We start from the raw sequence: 20,349 nt of genomic DNA on the forward strand, positions 1-20,349 counted from the left end.
GAGGCTTGCACTGTCTTCTCTGCAAGTTTCAGGCCAGAGTCCCTCGTCGGAACTGAACCCTTGTGCACCACGTCGACTTGCCATTGGCAAGGCTTGCTGACTCTGTCCTCCAGAGATCATCGGGCTACAAGAAGCTCCAGCCTCCAGCATCTCTTCCTACCAAGGCCTTCGTCCTCACCACATCCTCTGCACAGTGGCCCTGCATCATTGGCGAGCTGCTCAAGGTCCTCTTGCGACTCCTGTACCTTCAGCCTGAGGGTCCCCTAGAGTGTCTTCTTTGGCCTCAGGGGATTTCCCTGCTTGCTCAGGGCCTGCTCTAGCTCTCCTGCACTTGGTGAGTCCCTTGGACCTTGCTGGTCCCGTCACTGCACCTTCTTGGTTACCACATCTGTTGCTGCTGCCAAGGCTTGTTGGTGCGCCCGCCGGACACTGAACCCCTGGCTCTCGACTTCCAATGTGGGACAGCTTGTGAACGGCTCCTTTTCTTCCACAGCGTTGCCTGGTCCTCACAGCTGTGAGGTCATCGTCAATTCTCCTGCATCTTCTGTCATCAGTGCCTCCTGATCACTCCCGAGTGGCATAGACTCTGTACCCTATGCTTGCGGGTAATCCTCTTCAAGAATCCATCCTGTGATTCCACCAGACTCTTTCACCTTCTTTGCCAGCGGCGTCTTTACTGAAGTCCTCCACTGTGGTCTACGGCGGTTTCTGACATCACTTCGCACCTATGGACCCGGCTTCACTGGTGTAGGTATCCTGTTTCCTGGGGTATCCATGGGTGGGGTTACTCTCCAGCCTTCCATCTTCCACGGGGTTTCTTCAGGGTCCACTGGGAAGGGTCCTTCTTGAAAACTGCAACTGTGACTTTCCCATTGACTTGCATTGAGTACGAAGCTGTGTTTCAACTCTGTACACAGCATCCGTGGGGTTCCTGGGTACTTACTTCGGGAGGTTTCTTGGGTCTCCTGCTCTTCTGAGTCTTCTGGTCCAAGTCTCGACTTCGGCCACAGTTCACATTCCACTTTTAGTATATGGTTTGGCCTCCCTCTGGAGACCACTGTGTATTTGTGCTACTTACCTGTTCTACTTTTGAAATATTGTGTGTATTGTGTTGAGATCTCTGGGTAGGAGATATACCAATGTGTTAGTGAGTATGTATAATAAATATAACTATTTTTATAACTACACTAGCTTACCAGTCGCGCGTTGCTGCGATCTCAGAAGAAAGGAAATTTAAGGAAACTTGTTATGATAACATTCAATTTACATTGTGTAATTTTTATTGAAACTTTTTCATTTTATTATGGAAAACATTTCAAAGTGTTTTAATTCTGTTTTTTTATTCGAGTGCTTGTGGATACACGATATTTTTTGTTTTTCCGTCTGGTGGGTAGACAAATAAATCAGAAAGTTTTCCGACGCGTGAGCTGGCCACATACAGTTATCCATGTGAGAAGCACGGATTCTCCAAATCTAGTCCACACACTTGCAGCGATTGTCCTTGTGCTTTGTTGATGGTCATTGCAAAAGCGAGTCGCACCGGAAAGTGTAAACGTTCAGTATTGGAAAGATTAAGAGGGCCCTGGGTGGCCGATATTTAACTTTTTTTTTTTTTAGCCAGAAATCTTCGCGGGAGTGTGCTCAACAACTTCCCAAAGTTTCATGCCTATCGGATGAATGGTGTAGTAATACATAAAGGACAAACGGACATACTTTGGTTTTTATATATATAGATTGTGTGGTTCTTTTTCGTTAAACCTACACTATATGATTAATTCTAGCAAAACAAGTTGCTTTACACTCCTTCTGGACTAAGCTTGAAGGCTGCTCTACACAGCTACCACTTAGAGCTCTCTATGGTTGTCTAAGACTACTAAAATCACACTAAGGGTTGTCTGGATTAGTGCATGGAGCTCACTTAAATATGTGGGCACATTATACTAAGCCAGCTTTCTACAAAAAGTATATGTCAAATTGGGAGACAGCCCTAGAAGCTAAAATACCTGAAGATCTCTTTGGCAATAATAAGGTGCAGATTCTCAGGATCATCAATAAGCACAGAATATACATTCTTAAAATATTTTAATGACACGGTTCTTCACCCCACTGGGATTGAGAGCCATCTTTGGGTCCTCAAAGCAATACAGAGTGCATGTGAAGAGTCTGGTACCATGCCACATATGTGGTGGCAATACAGCTGACACAAACACTGGAAACTTGATTTACACACAGTTCAGAAAATCATAGTTGTAAGAAATTGGGTTTGGTTGTACAAGATGTGAGGCCACACCCCCTCCTTTTACTTTTTGGCTTCTGGGTCCCCAGGACCCATCATATGGTTGGGGCTGGGGCCCCTGGGTCATGAATGAGTCTCAGGAGAGGTCCTGATGTACGCCCCTACCCTGGGCACAAATAAGTAATTTTGTGCAGGGCACTGGTCCACCCTGAAGGTATATCTTTAGGATGCACCGGAGAACCACATGCTCTGTTTTGTTTCCCGGGTCAAAGGTCAAATCCTTTAAAAAGTCGTATCTCGCCCCTAACTGGGTCACTTTTGATGATCTTGGGATAATTATGCTCCTGGTGGTGGGCTCTGGCCACCGAGAACAGTGTCCACAGGCCTCCAAAGGGTGCACTCTGTGGGGAGTGGATTTCCCTGGCTCCCTGCACCAGAATTCTCCTCTGCTTTGACGTCTGCAGACCCCATGGCCTCATGGCAGTCTTGCAGGGCATCTGGGGTTGCAGCAGACCCAAAGTATTCCCACAACTGGTACTGGTGGTGTAAGAGGGCCAGAATCAATGGCCATGGAGGGCCAGCGTCACTGGCCATGGAGAGATCCATCTAGTCCAAAGAGGTCAAGCTGCAGAAAGAGTCCTTAGTTCATCAGAGGGCTTGCCCTTCTAGCTGTCCATGATTCTAGTGGTGTCCCCTTCCAGGTCCTGGCGTCTTGAGCTCTGTCTCTCCCTTGTGCACGGGTGTAGAAGTATTTGTGGAATGTTCTAGATGCTAGGCACCTGAGCGAATCCTAGGATACAGCTTCATCACTCCATCCCAGTCCAAACACTCCTCAACAGCATTCTGGGACAATGAATTATGTAGCTTTACGTTTTCTCTGTGCAGAGCTCCTCTAAAGGCCTCAGCTCTACCCCTAGCTGACACCACTGCCGACTGCCTTCTCACCAAAACATCAACCAACCCCCCCCCCCCAAAACATCAACCAACCCCCCCCCCCCCAGTGTTTGGCTCCAAATGTCTGCGCTTCCTCCTTTGTTCACAGGGCCTGGGTTGAAACAGCTCAGGTGCCGGGTGACAGCCAATTACCAGGTGCAGATTTGTCAAGCACTGATAATCGCTCCTTTCCCCTTTGTATAGGGAGGCCTTTCCTCCCTCTGCTGTAGAGCAAAGTAATTAACTTGGCCCAGGAGAGAACAAAAGGCTTGGAATCTAATTCTGACCTGAGCCAGAGAAATAGAACTTTTCTGGATAACCCATAAAATGCACATGCATGTTATTAAAACCTGCTTATTCAAACTTAGTGTGCTGGTTTCACCCAATTTGACACTGTGCTGGACTGTTTAGTCATTAGTGGAGCGAAACTGCACTTTAAGACAGAGGTCACCTAGGTGTATAACACTGTGAAATTAAAGATAATCCAGTAACCCTACTGATCCATCTATGAAAACCCACTAATACTACAGGGCCCACCACAGGTCAGCACATACCCTTGCAGGGCCCCTTCTGCACGAGGCTACTTGTGCACAATTACCGGGCTGAGAACAATGGTAGTATCACATGTGCAGTCTCCACACATCTGCAAATATTTTCACACGTAACCAGCCCAGTGTGCCTTACCCTAGTTGCATCAGAGTGGCCTCATCTTAGAAGGGAAACACTGGCAATAAACATGCGCAGTCCAATTATTATGCAGGGTAGGAAGATTGACTCACCTACAATAAAGGTCCAAAAACCGGATGATCAAAAGTAAAAAATCCTGGTGTACTACATGGGAGGAACCCATTTGCAACATTAATTTTTTCACTTCCCTTAAAGCCAATGGTTCTGTTGTTGAGTTACACTGGGCAAGAGGGTCTATATCTACTCACAACACTCATGGGGAAATTAGCTACACAAATGCTATAGTTCAGTTCTAGAAAGCTCTTAATCCTCCACGGTGGAGTATTTCCTGAATTGAACTTGGGAACATTTTTAATATACAAGAAATGACAGCGATGGTCCAAGACATGTTACAAATAACTTTAACCGCATGCGCGCTGCGGCGATTTTCGCGCTACGCGGCTTTTTAAAAAAAAGCCGGGTTAGATGACGAGCTCAGCTCGTCATCAGCGTGCGAGCGGCGCAACTGATGACGAGCTGAGCTCGTCATCAGCGCCGAAGGGGTTAACAGACTTGTGATTCTTTTGGTATGAACCCAGAACTGGAATGATGGGACTAGTAAGACTAGAGAGAATCAGAAGCTCAGGACTAGCACAAATACCTCCAAATTATAATGACGATCAATGACTCTTCTTCTATCACAACCAATAAATTACTACATTGTCACAGTCACCGATATTTCTGCTATAAAGAACGAGAGTGGTCTTGTAATAGGATTTGAGCTTCTTTTCTTCTGTTAATGAACATATTGATAACATATAAGCTAATCAATTTGTATCAAATCACGCTGTACCTTTTAGAAACTATAAATATAGTTATTAGAACACCTGCATTTTATAAATGTATATTTAATCAATTATACGGTCCGTTATTTATTAGTGTTGTAAAACATTCATGATTATACAGACATGAAAAATGCAGCCCGGTTATTTTGCTTTTCTCTAACTGAGTTGTAAAACAAACATATTAGCATTCATCCTATTTACCTTAAAGGCCACTGGATTTTTTGTTACATTAGTAAGAAGTATCAAGCATTTTCTTTCTCCACTGACTTTAGATCCAAAATGCAACTCTTCTGCTGGGCTGTTAGAAAAAGAATGAAACACTTCAGTCCATTATACAGCAAACATTGTTAACTATAGAATCGATTAAAGCAGAGTTCTAATAATAAAATCAACATCTAAGCTAGGTAAACAATGAAAGTATGCTTTGCACATTTCTTAGCTCTCCCACACATCCTGATATCCTATGCTAATCCATGTCGGACTGAGGCGAGCGAAGACACAAATGAATATTCTTGGGATACCTCTCCTAAATAATAAACCAGAAGAACAGTGGTTGGGCAGTTTGTAAATGGTAACAGAACATAAAGCCGGCATTAAAAAAACAAGGTACTTCTCTTCAGTAACCCTTTTTCTGGTGGATACTACCACAGATTTCTCACCTTACCAAACTCCCCAGGAGCTAGACTGGTTCTGGAATGCTTTTTCCATAGCAAAACTCTTGAAAGCTGATAGGTGGCACTGTGCAACTTCACCCAGACTCCACACCACCAGACATATAAGCACCACCGCTGTGCACTGTCAGTTTCTTGTCTTTCCCCTTTACGCACCCTCCGGCACAGAGTGTGACCAATTACTGGTACCAGTGTGCTGCATAGTAACTTGGGACCTTTTATAGGCATTAAAAAGAGGCCAATCCACAGAACTGGGCAGTGGGAGGACAGTGGGGAATCTGCAGTTAGAGTATTCACTAGAAAGGATATAACTGAAGGTAAGTACCTTGTCATTTATGATGGATGTTTCTAATTACAGATTCCTGACCTTAGAACAAACAGCAAAGTAGTACCTTTATATTTAGAGGGTCTGCGGAGTGGCTCAGACCATCAGACCAAAATGTCTTGCAGGTCTGAGTGGGTGAAATGTCCTTCCCATTGGATCTGGCTTTCAGAAAGTATAACTTCATGAACATATGCCGTGCGTTACATGATGCAGCCTGGTCGATGTCAAAGACAGGCACTCTGTGTGTCAATGTAGTGGTAGCAGCCTTGGCCCTAGTGGAATGGACTCCCAGACCTGCAGCGGCTATTTCTTGGTCTGTGCGTAGCAGACATTATTTCAGAGGAATATCCACGTGGACAGGGTCCTCTTATATACAGCCTTCCCTTTCATGGCTAAAAGAAAACACACATACCTGATAGTCAACTCTATGGCCATTGGCAAGATCAACGTCTGAGATCAAGATACAGGTTTTCTTTGAGAAGGGATGTGGGACTGTAGCCATGTTCTGTAGCCATCGTGAGTAGAGTCCATTTAAGGGGGCTAAGTTAGACCTACTTGAAGGTGGTGGTTGAAAAGTAGATTAGTAATCTTCATCTTGATCAGTTCATAAAATAAAATTGTCCAGATGAACAGAGTGGATCAAATTCCTTTTTGTAGGTGCACTACCTGAGGATTCATTCATTGCGAGAGCTTTATTCAGAAGCGGGATCTGAAGTTTCTGAGCTCCTTTGTGGCTGTTGACCTCCTCAAGTCTAAAGTTTATTATGTTGGTGTTTCAGCATGAAATAGTTTGAAATATGCATACCAGTTTTTATACACACCTTGCTTCAGTGGGAACCAGTTTTCAGTGTTAAGGATAAAAGTGAAATGGTCAGCTTTCCGGCGTCCTGGGACTAGTCTAGCAGCCATACGTAATGCAGCCTTGAGGGGAGCCAGGTGTAGTTTGGGAATCCCTTCTATTAGGGAATTTCCATATTCTAACCTTGGTAGTAATAGGGCTTTAAATCAAGATCCGGCATGAATCATTTGGGTAGCTTGAGTTGGAAATTAGCTCCCTTTACTAGGTTGAAAATGTTTTGTCCAGGGTGAAGCATAGGGATTTTGCAAAGTCGACAAGGTTTGGGTTGCAATTAAGAATTGGTCTTTCCCTAAACCAACTTTGCACTAGCAAGCTATGGTTGGTTGGTGAAATGAGGAGAAATTCTGTCTTAATAGGGCTTTGTTTCAAATGGTAGAGGGACATCTATGAATGACTCATTGAGAACGTGAGATAGAGCATCAATGTCTTTTGGCAATGAGATTTTGCGGAAACGTTGTGTGTGATAAGGGTAAAATTGATAGCTAATGTCTGGGGTGCTCGTGATGATGGATTTGACCCGAGTTCTCCAGGAGACATGGGCCACAGAAAGTGAGCACAGAGACAGATTCCCAAGCTACATCAAATTCGCCACCTGTTCAGTGGCCGGCCTCCCTTCTGGTGGCCTATTAATATGGTCAAAACTACATTGAGGGGGCAAACAAGCGATTTCAGTACAGTCCCGACCATAGTGGGGCTAGAGGTTGCTGAGCCTGGTGGGAAGTATTGGCTAGTTATTCCTGTTTATAACAGGTCCATGTCTTTTAAAGTACCTTCCCCAACTTTACAGATTTTGGACAGTTTTATTAACAGTTATGCCAAGTCGCACATCATCATCATCATAGCAGGAGGATTTCAACGTTACATTTGAGTTTAGTGCATGCTTCTCAGAACTAATAGCTGAAGAGGGTTCATCTTGAAGCATCCCTCCATACAGGTGTCACCTATTGCCCGATTATCTGCCACTGCCCTGCAAGTAAGCAGCAACTGCTTGTCGCATGGGCCGAGAGCTTGTAATGGCAATACAAAATCAGATGCTTCACTGCCTCCGACCTTTCACAGACTCAATTATAGGAGTAGAATTAATTATATCCTCCTCGACAATACAGCTTTGAAGTTTTTGACTGAAATGGTAATCCCTAAAACTTGAAAGTGATACTTTCCCTCTTGCGGTGGACCTGGGGCATGGAAAGAGGTGCCGAAAAATGACCCAGGTTGAGCTGCGTTTGAAGTCGCCAACTCTGGGAGGACCCTAAAGTGGAACGTTATTGCTGCCTCAGAAGATGTAATTGTAAAAATGTATGATATCTTATTTTCTACAATAAGTCCAGCTGTTAACAAACTAGATAATAGTGAACTTCTTTTAGTTAGTCATAACAACTGTTTTACAAAGCTTTAGGGGATCTATGAGAAGGATTTCAAGCCAGCAAGGACATCAGCTAAAACCAATTCCTGGTTTAATTCTTTTTTATTTATTTTAAAGGTTTTATATAGAGCTGGCTAGACCCGGAGGTATCAGAGCACTTTACATGAGTATCAGACCATAACTGCAGGTTACATTGTTACAAAGGTTACACAGTTATTAGAGCCTGGCAACATAGTGACAAGTAAGTGCGAGACAAACAAAAAGGACATATACTAAGGGTAAAAACAGACAAGGGGAGAGATTTAGGGGAGGAGGGGGTAAGAGCAGGGGAGGTAGACAGAGAATGGAGGAGGGGAGGGTGAGAGACACAGCATGGAAAGAGGAGGGGCGGGGTGACGGGGGACACAAACCGGCAGACGAGTCAGAGCTGCGTCTAAAGTCCAGTAAGCTGTGATCCCAGGGGAAGTGGTATCATTCCCCCAACTCCGTTGCGAGAGGCTCCCTTTACGCAGTGGACTCTCTCAGAGGGGTCTCTGAGACTCCAAGGCCTACATACTGGATCCTTCCCCAAAAAAGGGGAGATGGAGTGCTTTGGCAAGGGGTGCCATGCCATACCTCAACTGTGAGTGGCTCCCTAGGCACTGTGGACTCTCTCAGCGGGTTCTCGGAGACTCCAGAGTATAAATATTGGATCTTTCCCAAACAAGGGGAGAAGGAGTGCTTAGTCAAAGGGCACAAATGGACAGGGGGCTAGGCGGTGTAGCAGTCAAGGGGAACGATTCAGCTGAGAGGGGATAGGAGTAAAGGAAGTAGGACAACAAAAGAGTGCAGGAATGCAAAGAGGAACTAAAAGGAGTAGTTGACAAAGGTGGCAGAGCTGCATTAATTTTACTGAATCTCTCTGCCGCCTTTGACACGGTTCAGGACACTTCTCATCAGATGATTACAGTCGCTAGGTTTTAGGATCACTGCACTAGCATTGTTTCTCAACGGGAGACAACAGTGTGTAGAGTTGGGAGACGCAAGTTTCAGACCTTTCTCTCTCCCCTGTGGGGTGCCTCAGGGATCTGCCCTTAGCCCCACCTTATTAATGTGTATGTCACTCTCCTTATTAATCTCATTCACAGTTTTAGCCTGACTGAATTTTCCTATGCCGATGATACATAAATTGTGGTATCTATCTCATCGGAGGTGGAAAAGGATGCAAGTAACTTAGTCAGATGCATGGCCCACATTGCAAGCTGGATGCAGAGAAACTATCTCAAGCTAAACTTGTTTAAAATGGAAGTTCTGCTTTTTGGAAAGAGTACCTCCTTCTGGGATGCATCCTGGTGGCCCTCGGAGTAAGGCGCCTTACCGAGGCCAGGGCAGAAGGCAAGAAATATGGGTGTCATCTTTGACACCAAGCTGTGTTTCTCGGAACAGATCAATGATGTGACTTTAGCAGGTTTTTTTATGCTGAGGGTTCTTAAGAAAATTCTGCCGTTCATTGCGTTTGATCTACAGAAGACGGTGATAATGGCACTCATGTTCTTGAAGATAGATTATTTTAATGCCCCATATTTAGGCACCTCTAAATATCTGATAAAAAAGCTCCAGTCTCTGCAAAATGCAGCAGCAAGAACATTATTGAAGGTCCCCAAATGTGGACCAATCTCTCATCTAATGTACGGCCTCAACTGGCTGCCAGTGGAAAAGAGGTTTTTACTTAAAGTCCTTTGGATTATCCACAAGGACTGTCACAGAGCTGAGCTGACCTTTTTCCAGGATAGGTTCTCCTTATCTATTCCTTGTAGGAACCTCAGATCGATTTGGCGCACATGACCGCTGTCCCAAAAATAAAGCAAAGTGGAGTGGAAGAATGCCCTTGTACCGCAGAGGGAAACTAACTCCTTACCTTTTGTTTTACGGTCACAACCTGTCTTGCAGCTGTTCAGAAAACAGTTCAAGACCTGGTTGTTTTCCCAGTAGGACATTAGCTATGCCAGAGGTAAATCTTCAAGGCGGTAGGTCTCCTCGTTTCTGATCCGTATAGCACTAAGACACCTTCGGTTATTGCGTGCTCTATAAAATTATTTCATTCATTCATTTCAATGATGAATTATGGACAGACCATTTAAATGTGGCAACTAGTAAAGATGTTAATACATTTTGGCACGTTGTTAAACATGACTCTTCTCACGAGGCAATGCGTTAAGAAATTTATATTCGTGGGGAAGTGTGGGAGAATCATCTTAAACTTTTGTACGTAAATAGCACACCTTCAACGTGCGAGCCATGGGTAGATACAGCTACAGCCCCTTGGTCGAGTGTGGCAATCTCCACCTTGAACAATTTCTAAATTTTGTTAAGGGATACTGAGAGGGCTGGGACCGCACAAAAGAAGGGGAAGGCTTCCAGCCTAGAAAGATTCCTGTGGTTCTCTTTCGATCAAATTTAGTCATCTGGGTCCCATATATCAATACAATCTTGAACGCCATTCTTGCAGGTGCTCTGATACCTCAAACTTGGAACAGAGATTGTTTTCATATATAAAAAGGGATCCTGGGATATGCTGCAGAACTAATGCTCCATTAGTCTGATAGACTCCACTCCAAAAACATTTTGCAGACAAATTCTCGATAAGCTCAATGGGTGGTTAGTCAACAGCCAAGATATTACCCACCTTCAAGCTGGCTGCCAAGATATTGTAGGCACTGTTGGCTAAACCTTTAGACCTTTAAATTTTTGGTAACCAAGTGGAGGACAGTAGACATCAGAGGCGGCAACTTGTTTGTCGCCTTTGTTGACCTCAGTTCTGCCTTTGATCTCGTTCCGATGGAGAAATTGTGGGGCATTCTGAGGGAGCAGTGGATGCAGCACAATTTCTAACTGAGGCATTGTATGGCAGCAAATTATTGCAATTTGAGTTGCTTCCCGTAGTAATAGCGTCTCCAAAGGGCACTTCGATGAATAATTTGATTACATTTCAAATGAATTTCATGGACTCATCATGTGGATCTTGTACATGATTTGCTTATTTATTCTTCATGTAAGAATTCTCATACTATTATATTCATAGTATATCAAAAAATGTATTTACATTTTCCGCCCAATGCATTTCGGGCAGGCGCCCTTATTCAGGGCACTTAATCCTGAAAGAATACAAGTAAAGCACATCTGTAATAACCAAGCGATGAAATCACTTAACATTAATATAATGTACATGTTGGTGAGTGGTGACAGTGATGTGACAACATGCGTAAGCACAACAACACAAGAGTGCACAAGCATCAGACAAAAGTAGCCAGGGACTCGAAAGTGTACCTACGAAGAAACGTGTGACATATACTCTATTACAGCATCTTTGAAACGTGTTTGTAGAGTGCAAAAAGGACGGTCAGCCGACCATAGATAGATGTGAATGGAGTGTTATTTATTATTCAAGTGCCTTTAAAAAACGTGTGCGTCGTGAAAACGTTGCTAAACGAAACAAACTACCCGTGAATAAACGTGAACATGGGGTGATTTGAAAGTGCAGTTACTGCGGCGGTTTACCCGGCGTGCCTACTGAATAAACGAATTCAAACAGTTAACCGTGTTCTGACCAGAGGCATTACTTTGTGGATGTCAGAATCAGTAGCGTATACGAATCGCTGGCGGGTGCCTGCGATTAAAAAAAAGAGTGGTTAGCGTAATTAGCAACGTGGCGAATAAAGTGTAATAAAAGATTAAGCCAAAGGATCCGAAGGCCCTTCTTACAAAGGTTTCAAGGCGATGGAGCTCCGAGATTAGAAAAACGCGGTGATGTGTTTGCAAATACGCCAGTTTTTAAAGTTCCGGTAGAGTGACGTGCTGAAAGGAGATCCGATCATGTGACTAATGGAAACAGAAAAAATACTCCTATATGTAGTTCGATGGCTTGTGAAAAGTGACAAGACGTCCCAAGTGACAGTTCTAAGTGCGTGTTCATGATTACAAAAGTGACGAAATCAGTGGGATTCAGTGAACCAAAACATGTGAAAAAGCTGTAAAAAACGGGTGTGTAAGGTAAACGTAGAAACTAAAAGATGGGGTGAAGTGAAGGAGGTATAAAGTTACACCTGGCTTAATAATAGGTAATGACACTGAGTAAAAGACAAGATATATGGGACAATATATATGAACATGTGCACATGACATTGCGAATTCAGGACATTCATATGATGAGTGTGCATTGAAGGTCTATAGAAAACAACGGAGTTCTAAACGCTCATTAAGTCCTTTTGGCTGTAATGATGATAGGTGATTTATCCAATACGTTTCTCTTCTTAGAAGATGTTGAGGATAAGGTCTCGACCTGGCAGTAGTGGTACCATTTCTAAAATGCAGAAGCGTAACTGACTTTGATTATGGTCAAATTGGTTGAAATGTACAGCTACAGTGGATTTGGTGTTCTGGAGTCAAATGTTGCTTTTGTGCTCAATGATTCGTGTCTTTATTTTTCTGGATGTTTTTCCGACGTAGACCAGTCCACAGGGACATTTCAACATGTATACGAAATTGTTGCTGTCGCAAGTACCTGTAACTTTTAGCTTGATGGCGGTTCCCCTTGTTGGATGTGATATTTCATTTCCTTTAATTATAGTGTTACAATTACTGCACTTGTGGCATGGAAGGGTACCACAATATTTCATGGTTGCTGTAGTTTCCTTGGTGTTTAACAGTACCTTAAGATTTTTGGTGCGTTCATAGGCAAACCTGGGGTAGATCGAAAAAATACCTCTGAAGTAATACTCCAATGCGAGTAACGGCCAGTGTTTTAAGACGGCTTTCTTAATGCTGTGGCTTCTTGTTGAGAATTTTGAAAAGAAAACTGACCTTTGTTCGTCACTTTTGTGTTGCGAAATTAACAATTGGTTTCTGTCCATGTTCTGGACCCTCTCAACAGCTTGTTTTAATATGGACTCAGGGTATACTTGCGCATGTTGTCACATCACTGTCACCATTCACCGACATGTATATTATATAAATGTTAAGCAATTTCATCGCTTGGTTATTACAGATGTGCTTTACTTGTATGCTTTCAGGATTAAGTTCCCTGAAGAAGGGCGCCTGCCCGAAATGCATTGGGCGGAAAATGTGAATACCTTTTTTGATATACTATGAAGATAATAGTATGAGGATTCTGTTATATTCTGGCTTGCATTTTAATATGAGAATGCAAGTACTCTTGAAGATATCATGTGGTTTTATAGAACAACACCACATTGAGTCACCGATGTTGTTCCTTTTGTGTTAATGAGAGGAAGGAAAGCAAATACATCTTTTAGACCCGGGTGGATGTCTAAGTCATTGGGTTCTGCTAAGAGTATTGATGACCTCATGATTATAGTAAAAGAAAATGTTAAGGCTTCACAGTCTAAACAGAAGACTTGGTTTGACACAAAGAAGGGTGTGAAAATGTCCTTTTTAAATGTTGGGGATATGGTAAGGATCAAATCTCCTTTGTATACCAAGAAAGGAGACAGTAAATTTAGTGATGTCAAACGTGTTATAAAGGTTTTTGGGAATGCTGTTCAGATCGAAGATGGTCATTGGTGCAATCTCAAAGTTTCTAAAGTTATTTGTGATAATGAGATAAGCTCATCCAATAAAGTTTCCAAAGTCATTCGTGATAATGAGACACGCTCAACTTCAGATTCCTATGTTAATGGTTCTGTAAGGAAAATTTCTAGGAAACGAGTCCTGGCTGCTCGGTACAGATAAATTCTCTAGCTTTATGTTAATGCTTTGAATTTTTCTTTTTTTTTTTTCTTTGTTTTTTTTATCTATATCATTTCTTTTGTTCTTATACAATTGTACTGTGTTTTAGTATTGTTTTGTCAGAAGGAAAAGAGGTATGCTATATTCTAGCTTGCATTTTAATATGAGAATGCAAGTTATGTTCTATTGTTGCTATGACACTCTTGGAATGAATAGGGCAGTTGCCTACTGCTGAACCTGGTGGAGCTGCTTCTCTGCTCCACGACCGTTTGTGATCAATAAATCTTTAGTAATTATTAAGTCGTCCTTGCTTTAATTACTACTGATTCTTATATGAAGAATAAATAAACAAATCATCTACAAGATCCACATGAAGAGTCAATGAAATTAATTTGAAATGTAATCAAATTATTAATCGGAGTGCCCATTGGAAACGCTATTCCTCCGGGAAGCAATGTAAATTGTACCATTGCTCCCTCACGCCCAGGAGGGTTTACCATTACGGCACCCACCACTTCAAAGAAACTCTAACACGCACAAACGTATCGGAGTGCGACATCCATATTCCATTTGGACTAGCAAATTATTGCCCCCTTCGGCCTTCACCAATCTGAGCTATGAGGAAAACAAACTTGTTTGATCACTATTAGCACTCCCTCAGAGTTGCCCCTTGCTACCTGTATGATTCAATGTTAAACTAAGGCCTTTGGGCCTGTGGCCAAATTTCGCCATAAGTTTACTGGGTGCGTATTTGAAGCAGAATACAGGGAGGGACTTATTGACATTGTCGGAAGGTCACGAGCTTCAAGGAAGATTCCTTGGCTAAGATCGATCAAGGTGAACGTGATGGAGGTCGACATGGAAGTTTTTAAAAATTTTCCTGAATTCATCCGCCAGGGTTCTTTGGAACTCTTTTGGGAAAGGCACTATGCTAAACTTATGTCTCCTGGAACTGCAGGTGTGCAAACTCAATCTTTAACTTTTAAAGGGCTCCCAGTTTATGAATGTTTTTAGATACAATTTGCCCTGCATCTGCAACTTCTTTATTTACATTTTTGCTTGGGCATTTTTCCCCTTGCAGCATTTCAAGCACTTGGTTAGTTAATGCTGGGGTTCCACAGCATGCTGTGTCTGTTCCTATTATAATGAGACAAAGACAGATTTCCTTTTCTTTTGTCCAGCAAGTCCCTCTAGATGGATAATCCTGGCATAACGCACGTTGGGTTTACCCAATCAGACATCCGCGCTGTTGGCTTTTAAGAAACGGTAGGACTCTTTGCTGCGTGTGCTATAATGCAGTATTTGCAGGGTGCATGGTAAAAGCGGACAATTCTCCTAATGTAGCTTTTAAATTCATCATGGTTGCTCTTTTCTGTTCATTTTTTTTTTATTTTTTATTTTAGCGATTTGTATAGCGCCTGGTGACCCAAGGGCATCCCCGCGCTGTAAGGAGATTGTTTATCCTGTAAGGAGAGGGAGGGAGGAGGAACAGTTATTTCGGGAATAGGTGCGTTTTCAGTTTTTTGCGAAAGGTCAGGTAGATGGCTTCCAGTCTGAGGGTGCGTGGGAGGGAATTCCATCTCACGGCCGCTTGCACTGAGAATCGTCGGCCTCCGGTGCGGGTCCTTTTGAATTTGGGGACGTTGGCCAGGTGCTCACTGTCTGAACGGAGGGATATGGATGCTTTGTAGGGGGTGACCAGGCTGCTGAGGATAGTAGGGCCAGATCCGTTGATAAGTTTGTGTGTTGTACACATGGCTTTGAATTCCACCCTTTGGCGAACAGGGAGCCAGTGCAAGGCCTTGAGGGCTGGTTTTGCTGACACTCTCGAAGGAAGGTTCGTGAGCAGACGGGCCGCAGCGTTCTGTGTCCGCTGTAGTCTGGTCAGGGTGGCCTCTGGGGCGCCCAGGTAGACCATATTGCTGTAGTCAAGACGGGACAAAACTAGCCCCTGGATGAGAGCACACGCACTTGAGCTCCTGTGTATTATTGCACAGTTGTCAGCCATATGTGGTAGCTGAATATCACGTGGTTTCCTCATTTCTGGTTTTATGATGTTTTAGCTCCGCACTGTATCTTTAACATGTTTTAAAACTGGATATTTAAGTCAAGAAGGACTTCTTCGCGTTGGAAGCCATCTAGCGAACTGGAAGAGGTGTTGTGATATCCTCCACTTGTGATTGGACTATAGCTTGCCCTTCTCACTTTGCCTAGTGCTTTACTTTTAACTTGTCATTTGATTTCCAGATCTGTTTTTGATTAATTGTACTTGTTATATTATACTGTTTTATCATGTTCTGTGCACTTTAATGGTTTGAAAAAACCAAATAAAGTTATGATGATAACTAACGTTAGATTGTTTCATATATAAATGTTTATTTGTGTAGGCGACATTGTTGGGCCTTTTGGAACTCCTTGGTGTAGTTCAGCTGCAGTGGAGAGGGAACTCGGAATAAGTAGACTCGGACTACGATTTTCTAGGAATGATGACCATCTGAGGACTACCCTTTATGCCCAATCTTTCTTCGAGTATTCTCAGCAGTGAGCTGTAGTTCACTAGGTCAAAAGCCCCAGAAAGATCTAGATGAACAAGCAGGCTTGAGTCTTGTTTCTCTAGAAGGTGGAGTGTGTTAACTACAATTTTCAATATTTCTTACTAGAAAAATGCAAAACATTTGTGACAATTTTTTGCATTAAATCTATTTGTCCAGTTAACTATTTTATACTCCTAAAACTCCAGATTTTGCACATGAAAGTAATGCAGTGGAATGCTTTTCAGCATCATGCGGTGCAAAGATGCACATTCAACTTTTTATACTTGCGGACACAAGGTTGCACAACTTTGTAAACACTTTACCTGGCTAATATATCAATTGCATGCAGTATTCATGTATGTAAGTCTACTACAACACAGTTACGGCCATCTTTCAAGTTTGTTATAAAATGTAGTCTAAAAATATAAGCCTGTCGTGATTTTTTTCAAGGCCCTTTCCCCTTTTATGTGACAGTGAATTTGGTAATACACTTAAGTTGAAGAGTCAATGAGAAAAAGTAATTAGATGAAGACTGGACCAGTCTACATGCACGACTATTTCATTGTCCAGTCTGTTGAAGTTTATGATAATTACTTACAAGACCGTACACACCCCTTGGGTCGAGTAAAAGTTCAATACCTATAATTTTTGGTGGAAAGCTGTCAAGAGGTTTTGTTTATGTAGTCATATATGTCAATGCAAAGTCTCAGGACATGTGTGTCATGGGCGAGACTTCTCTTTGATGATTCCATTAGTTCATTTATGAGCAAATCCAATTTTTGATAAGGAAATATGACATGGTAAAAGGTCCTTATGAATAGTTGAAGTGATATTTGGAGGCATTAGGAATTGAGGAACGCTGTAGTTGTGAGTGTTATGAGGTTTACTGTGAGTGAAAGGAAGGCGTTGTACTATCTTGTTTTGCTAGTCTATGCGAAGAAATGAGAATCGTGGAATAAGTGAATCAATGGTTGGCTCAAATTAATCAATTTGTCATGGCACGAGAAGATAACCAAGGCCGCTAACAGAGGCTTTTTAGAGGTCAGCTGGATCAGATTGCGTGTTAACTGGCATGCTATTGAAGCACAGCCATTATATAGCTTAAAGCACTTTTGGGGTTCAGCATGTGGAGCCTCTCCTGGTACTTCAGGGGACGAAGGACAGCAAAGCAAGATGGTGGAGTGATGAATTGCCCAATGTGGAAGGAAGTCTTGGCAAAAATGGCACCCGAGTCATCAGCACAAACTTATCAGGGAAAGTGGTGGTATAGGGCAGTTGCACCCAAAGTGCCTGAAGTGACAAACTGACAATCAAAATGAGAAAGATGCTCTTACAGTTAGGATATGCAGCAAGCATCCATTAATCAGGTGGAAGGGTGTACACATGATAAATGTGAAAACCAGGTTAAGGTCCCACTGTGGCATCAAACTGTCTGGGAGAGAACACATGTATTGAACATTTAATAAATCTCTACAGGCGATTTAAACAAGGATGATTAGTCCAGCAAACGTTCAAAGGCAGAATGTGCTGACAAATAACCGTTAACAATGCCCACTGCAAGGCCTTGCTGGGTAAACGAGAAAACAAATAAAAGGATGTGCAACAGCCTTGCTCACAAGGGGCAATCTTGCCCATACAAGGCATCAAATTTTATCTGGGTGCCAAACAAATGGATTTCGTGGAAGGGTGACAAGTGGCAACAACGACATCCACCACTTCAGGCAGCATATCAAACGCAGATAGTTGCCGCTGCTCAATCTCCATACATGCAGTTGTAAATTGTGCAGATTTGGGTGGAGGACCCGGCCCTGTTTCTGCAACAGAGTCCTTGCAAAGTGGCAGTTAGATAGCAGGACAGATGCTCATGCCCAGAGGGTTTGGGTACCAAACTCTCCTTGCCCAATGCCGAGCTTCTAGGATGACCTTGGCCTGGTTGTTCCTCATCTTTTTCCAACTCAGGACAGGATAAGCAACGGCAGGAAGGTGAACAGGAGTTCTGTATTCCATTAAGCAGAAAGCATCTCCTATTGAGTGTTCACGCAGGAAACCCAACGTGCCAAACACTTTAGATTTCTCCACTAGAGAGTACATGCAAAGATCTAGCCAGGGTTCTCCCCATTATTGAAAGACACCTTGCGCTAACTCTGGATGCAGACGCCTCTCGTGATCTGGCAGACTCCGCCTGCTCAGTTTGTCCACTCCCACCTTCATGGACTCTGCCAGGTGGTTTGAGACCATGAAAATGAGCTGGCACACCAATCATCTACAGAGTCGCATAGCCTCCTCACAAAGACCCTACTCTGCCCTACATGTTGCAGCACCACATGGATCTAGTGTTATCTTTGAGAAACATCACCAGCCTCCCCTTGATATACAGCAGGAAGGCCTTCAGAGCCAGACAAATGGCAAGCAAATCCAGCAGACTGATGTGAACCCAGCCCTCCGTCAAAGCTAGTCTCCTGATCTCCATCTTCTCCAGATGACCTCCCCAGCCCAGCAGGAATTAGTCTGTCAACACAGTCAGCTCTGGGTGGGAAAGGGAGAGGGGGTAACTGCATTCACTCAACCACCACTGCGTATCTCGAACTGTCCTCTCTGAGACATGCATGGCGTCAAGTCAAGTCAGAAAATTTATATAGCGCGCTACATACCCAGAGGGTCTCAAGGCGCTTGAAGAAGGAAGGGGAATTATTTGTCAAATATCCACGTTTTTAGTTGCTTTCTGAATGCTAGGTGGTTCTGAGTAAGGCGAAGGTGAGTGGGAAGTGAGTTCCAGGTTTTAGCTGCTAGGTAGGAGAAGGATCTACCTCCCATGGTGGTTTTGTTGATGCGAGGTACAGTGGCAAGGGCTTGGTTGGAGGATCGTAGCTGGCGGGAGGGGGTGTAGAAGGACAGTCGTGTGTTGAGGCATTCGGGTCCGGTTTCGTAGAGTGCTTTGTGTGCGTGGGTAAGGAGCCGGAAGGTAATCCTCTTATTGACGGGGAGCCAGTGGAGGTTTTTCAGGTGATCAGAGATGTGTTCATTGCGCGGGATGTCTAATATGAGCCTGGCTGAAGCGTTCTGGATGCGTTGGAGTTTTTTCTGGAGTTTAGTGGTGGTACTGGCGTAGAGGGTGTTTCCGTAGTCCAGTCGGCTCGTGACCAGGGCGTGGGTGACTGTTTTTCTAGTTTCGGTGGGGATCCAGCGAAATGTTTTTTTGAGCATGCGAAGAATGTTGAAGCAAGATGAGGAAACGGCGTTGACTTGTCTGTTCATCGAGAGTGAAGAGTCCAGGATGACGCCCAGGTTCCGTGCGTGGTCCGTCGGGATGGGTGCTTTTCCAAGGGCCTCTGGCCACCAAGAGTTGTCCCAGGCGGAGGGGGAGGTGCCTAGGATGAGGACTTCAGTTTTGTCTGAGTTCAGTTTCAGACGGCTGTGCTTCATCCATTCTGCTACTTCTTTCATTCCTTCATGCAGGTTGGTTTTGGCAGTGTTAGGGTCTCTGGTGAGTGATAGGATCAGTTGAGTGTCGTCGGCATAGGAGATGATGTTGAGGTTGTGTTGGCGAGCGATGACCGCGAGGGGGCTCATGTATACGTTGAAGAGGGTGGGGCTGAGTGAAGATCCTTGAGGTACACCGCAGATGACTTCAGTGGCCTCTGACTTGAATGGTGGAAGGCGGACTCTCTGGGTTCTTCCGGTGAGGAACGAGGTGATCCATTCCAGTGCTTTTCCTTGGATTCCGACGTTTCTGAGGCGTTGTAAAAGGGTGCTGTGACAGACCGTGTCGAAGGCTGCGGAGAGGTCGAGGAGGATGAGGGCGACTGTGTCTCCATTGTCCAGTAGAGTTCGAATATCGTCTGTTGCTGCGATGAGGGCGGTTTCAGTGCTGTGTTTGGCTCGGAAGCCGGACTGTGAGGAGTCGAGGGATTTGTTGGTTTCGAGGAATGCGGCGAGCTGGATGTTGACCGCTTTCTCGATGACTTTGGCCGGGAAAGGAAGGAGTGAGATAGGGCGGTAGTTTTTGAGTTCGGTGGGGTCAGCTGTGGGTTTTTTCAGGAGGGCGCTGAGTTCGGCATGCTTCCAGCTTTCCGGGAAGGTTGCGGAGTTGAAGGAGCAGTTGATGACGTCTCGGAGGTGCGGTGCTATGATGGAGTTTGCTTTGTTAAAGATGTGGTGAGGGCATGGGTCTGTGGGGGATCCTGAGTGGATGG

At 43.9% G+C, this 20,349-nt stretch overlaps 1 protein-coding gene across 1 annotated transcript in view; it reads right to left on the reverse strand.

The window, feature by feature from the left end:
• Positions 1-20,349, reverse strand: part of MOSPD2 (motile sperm domain containing 2) — a 474,812-nt gene that overhangs the window by 133,617 nt on the left and 320,846 nt on the right. The window contains exon 11 of the mRNA XM_078657641.1: positions 4,882-4,978. Coding sequence (XP_078513767.1) covers positions 4,882-4,978 — 97 coding nt within the window. The remainder of the gene's footprint in view (positions 1-4,881; positions 4,979-20,349) is intronic.

This window comes from Lissotriton helveticus, chromosome 8 (genome assembly GCF_964261635.1).
Source record: "Lissotriton helveticus chromosome 8, aLisHel1.1, whole genome shotgun sequence".
Lineage (NCBI taxonomy): Eukaryota > Metazoa > Chordata > Amphibia > Caudata > Salamandridae > Lissotriton > Lissotriton helveticus.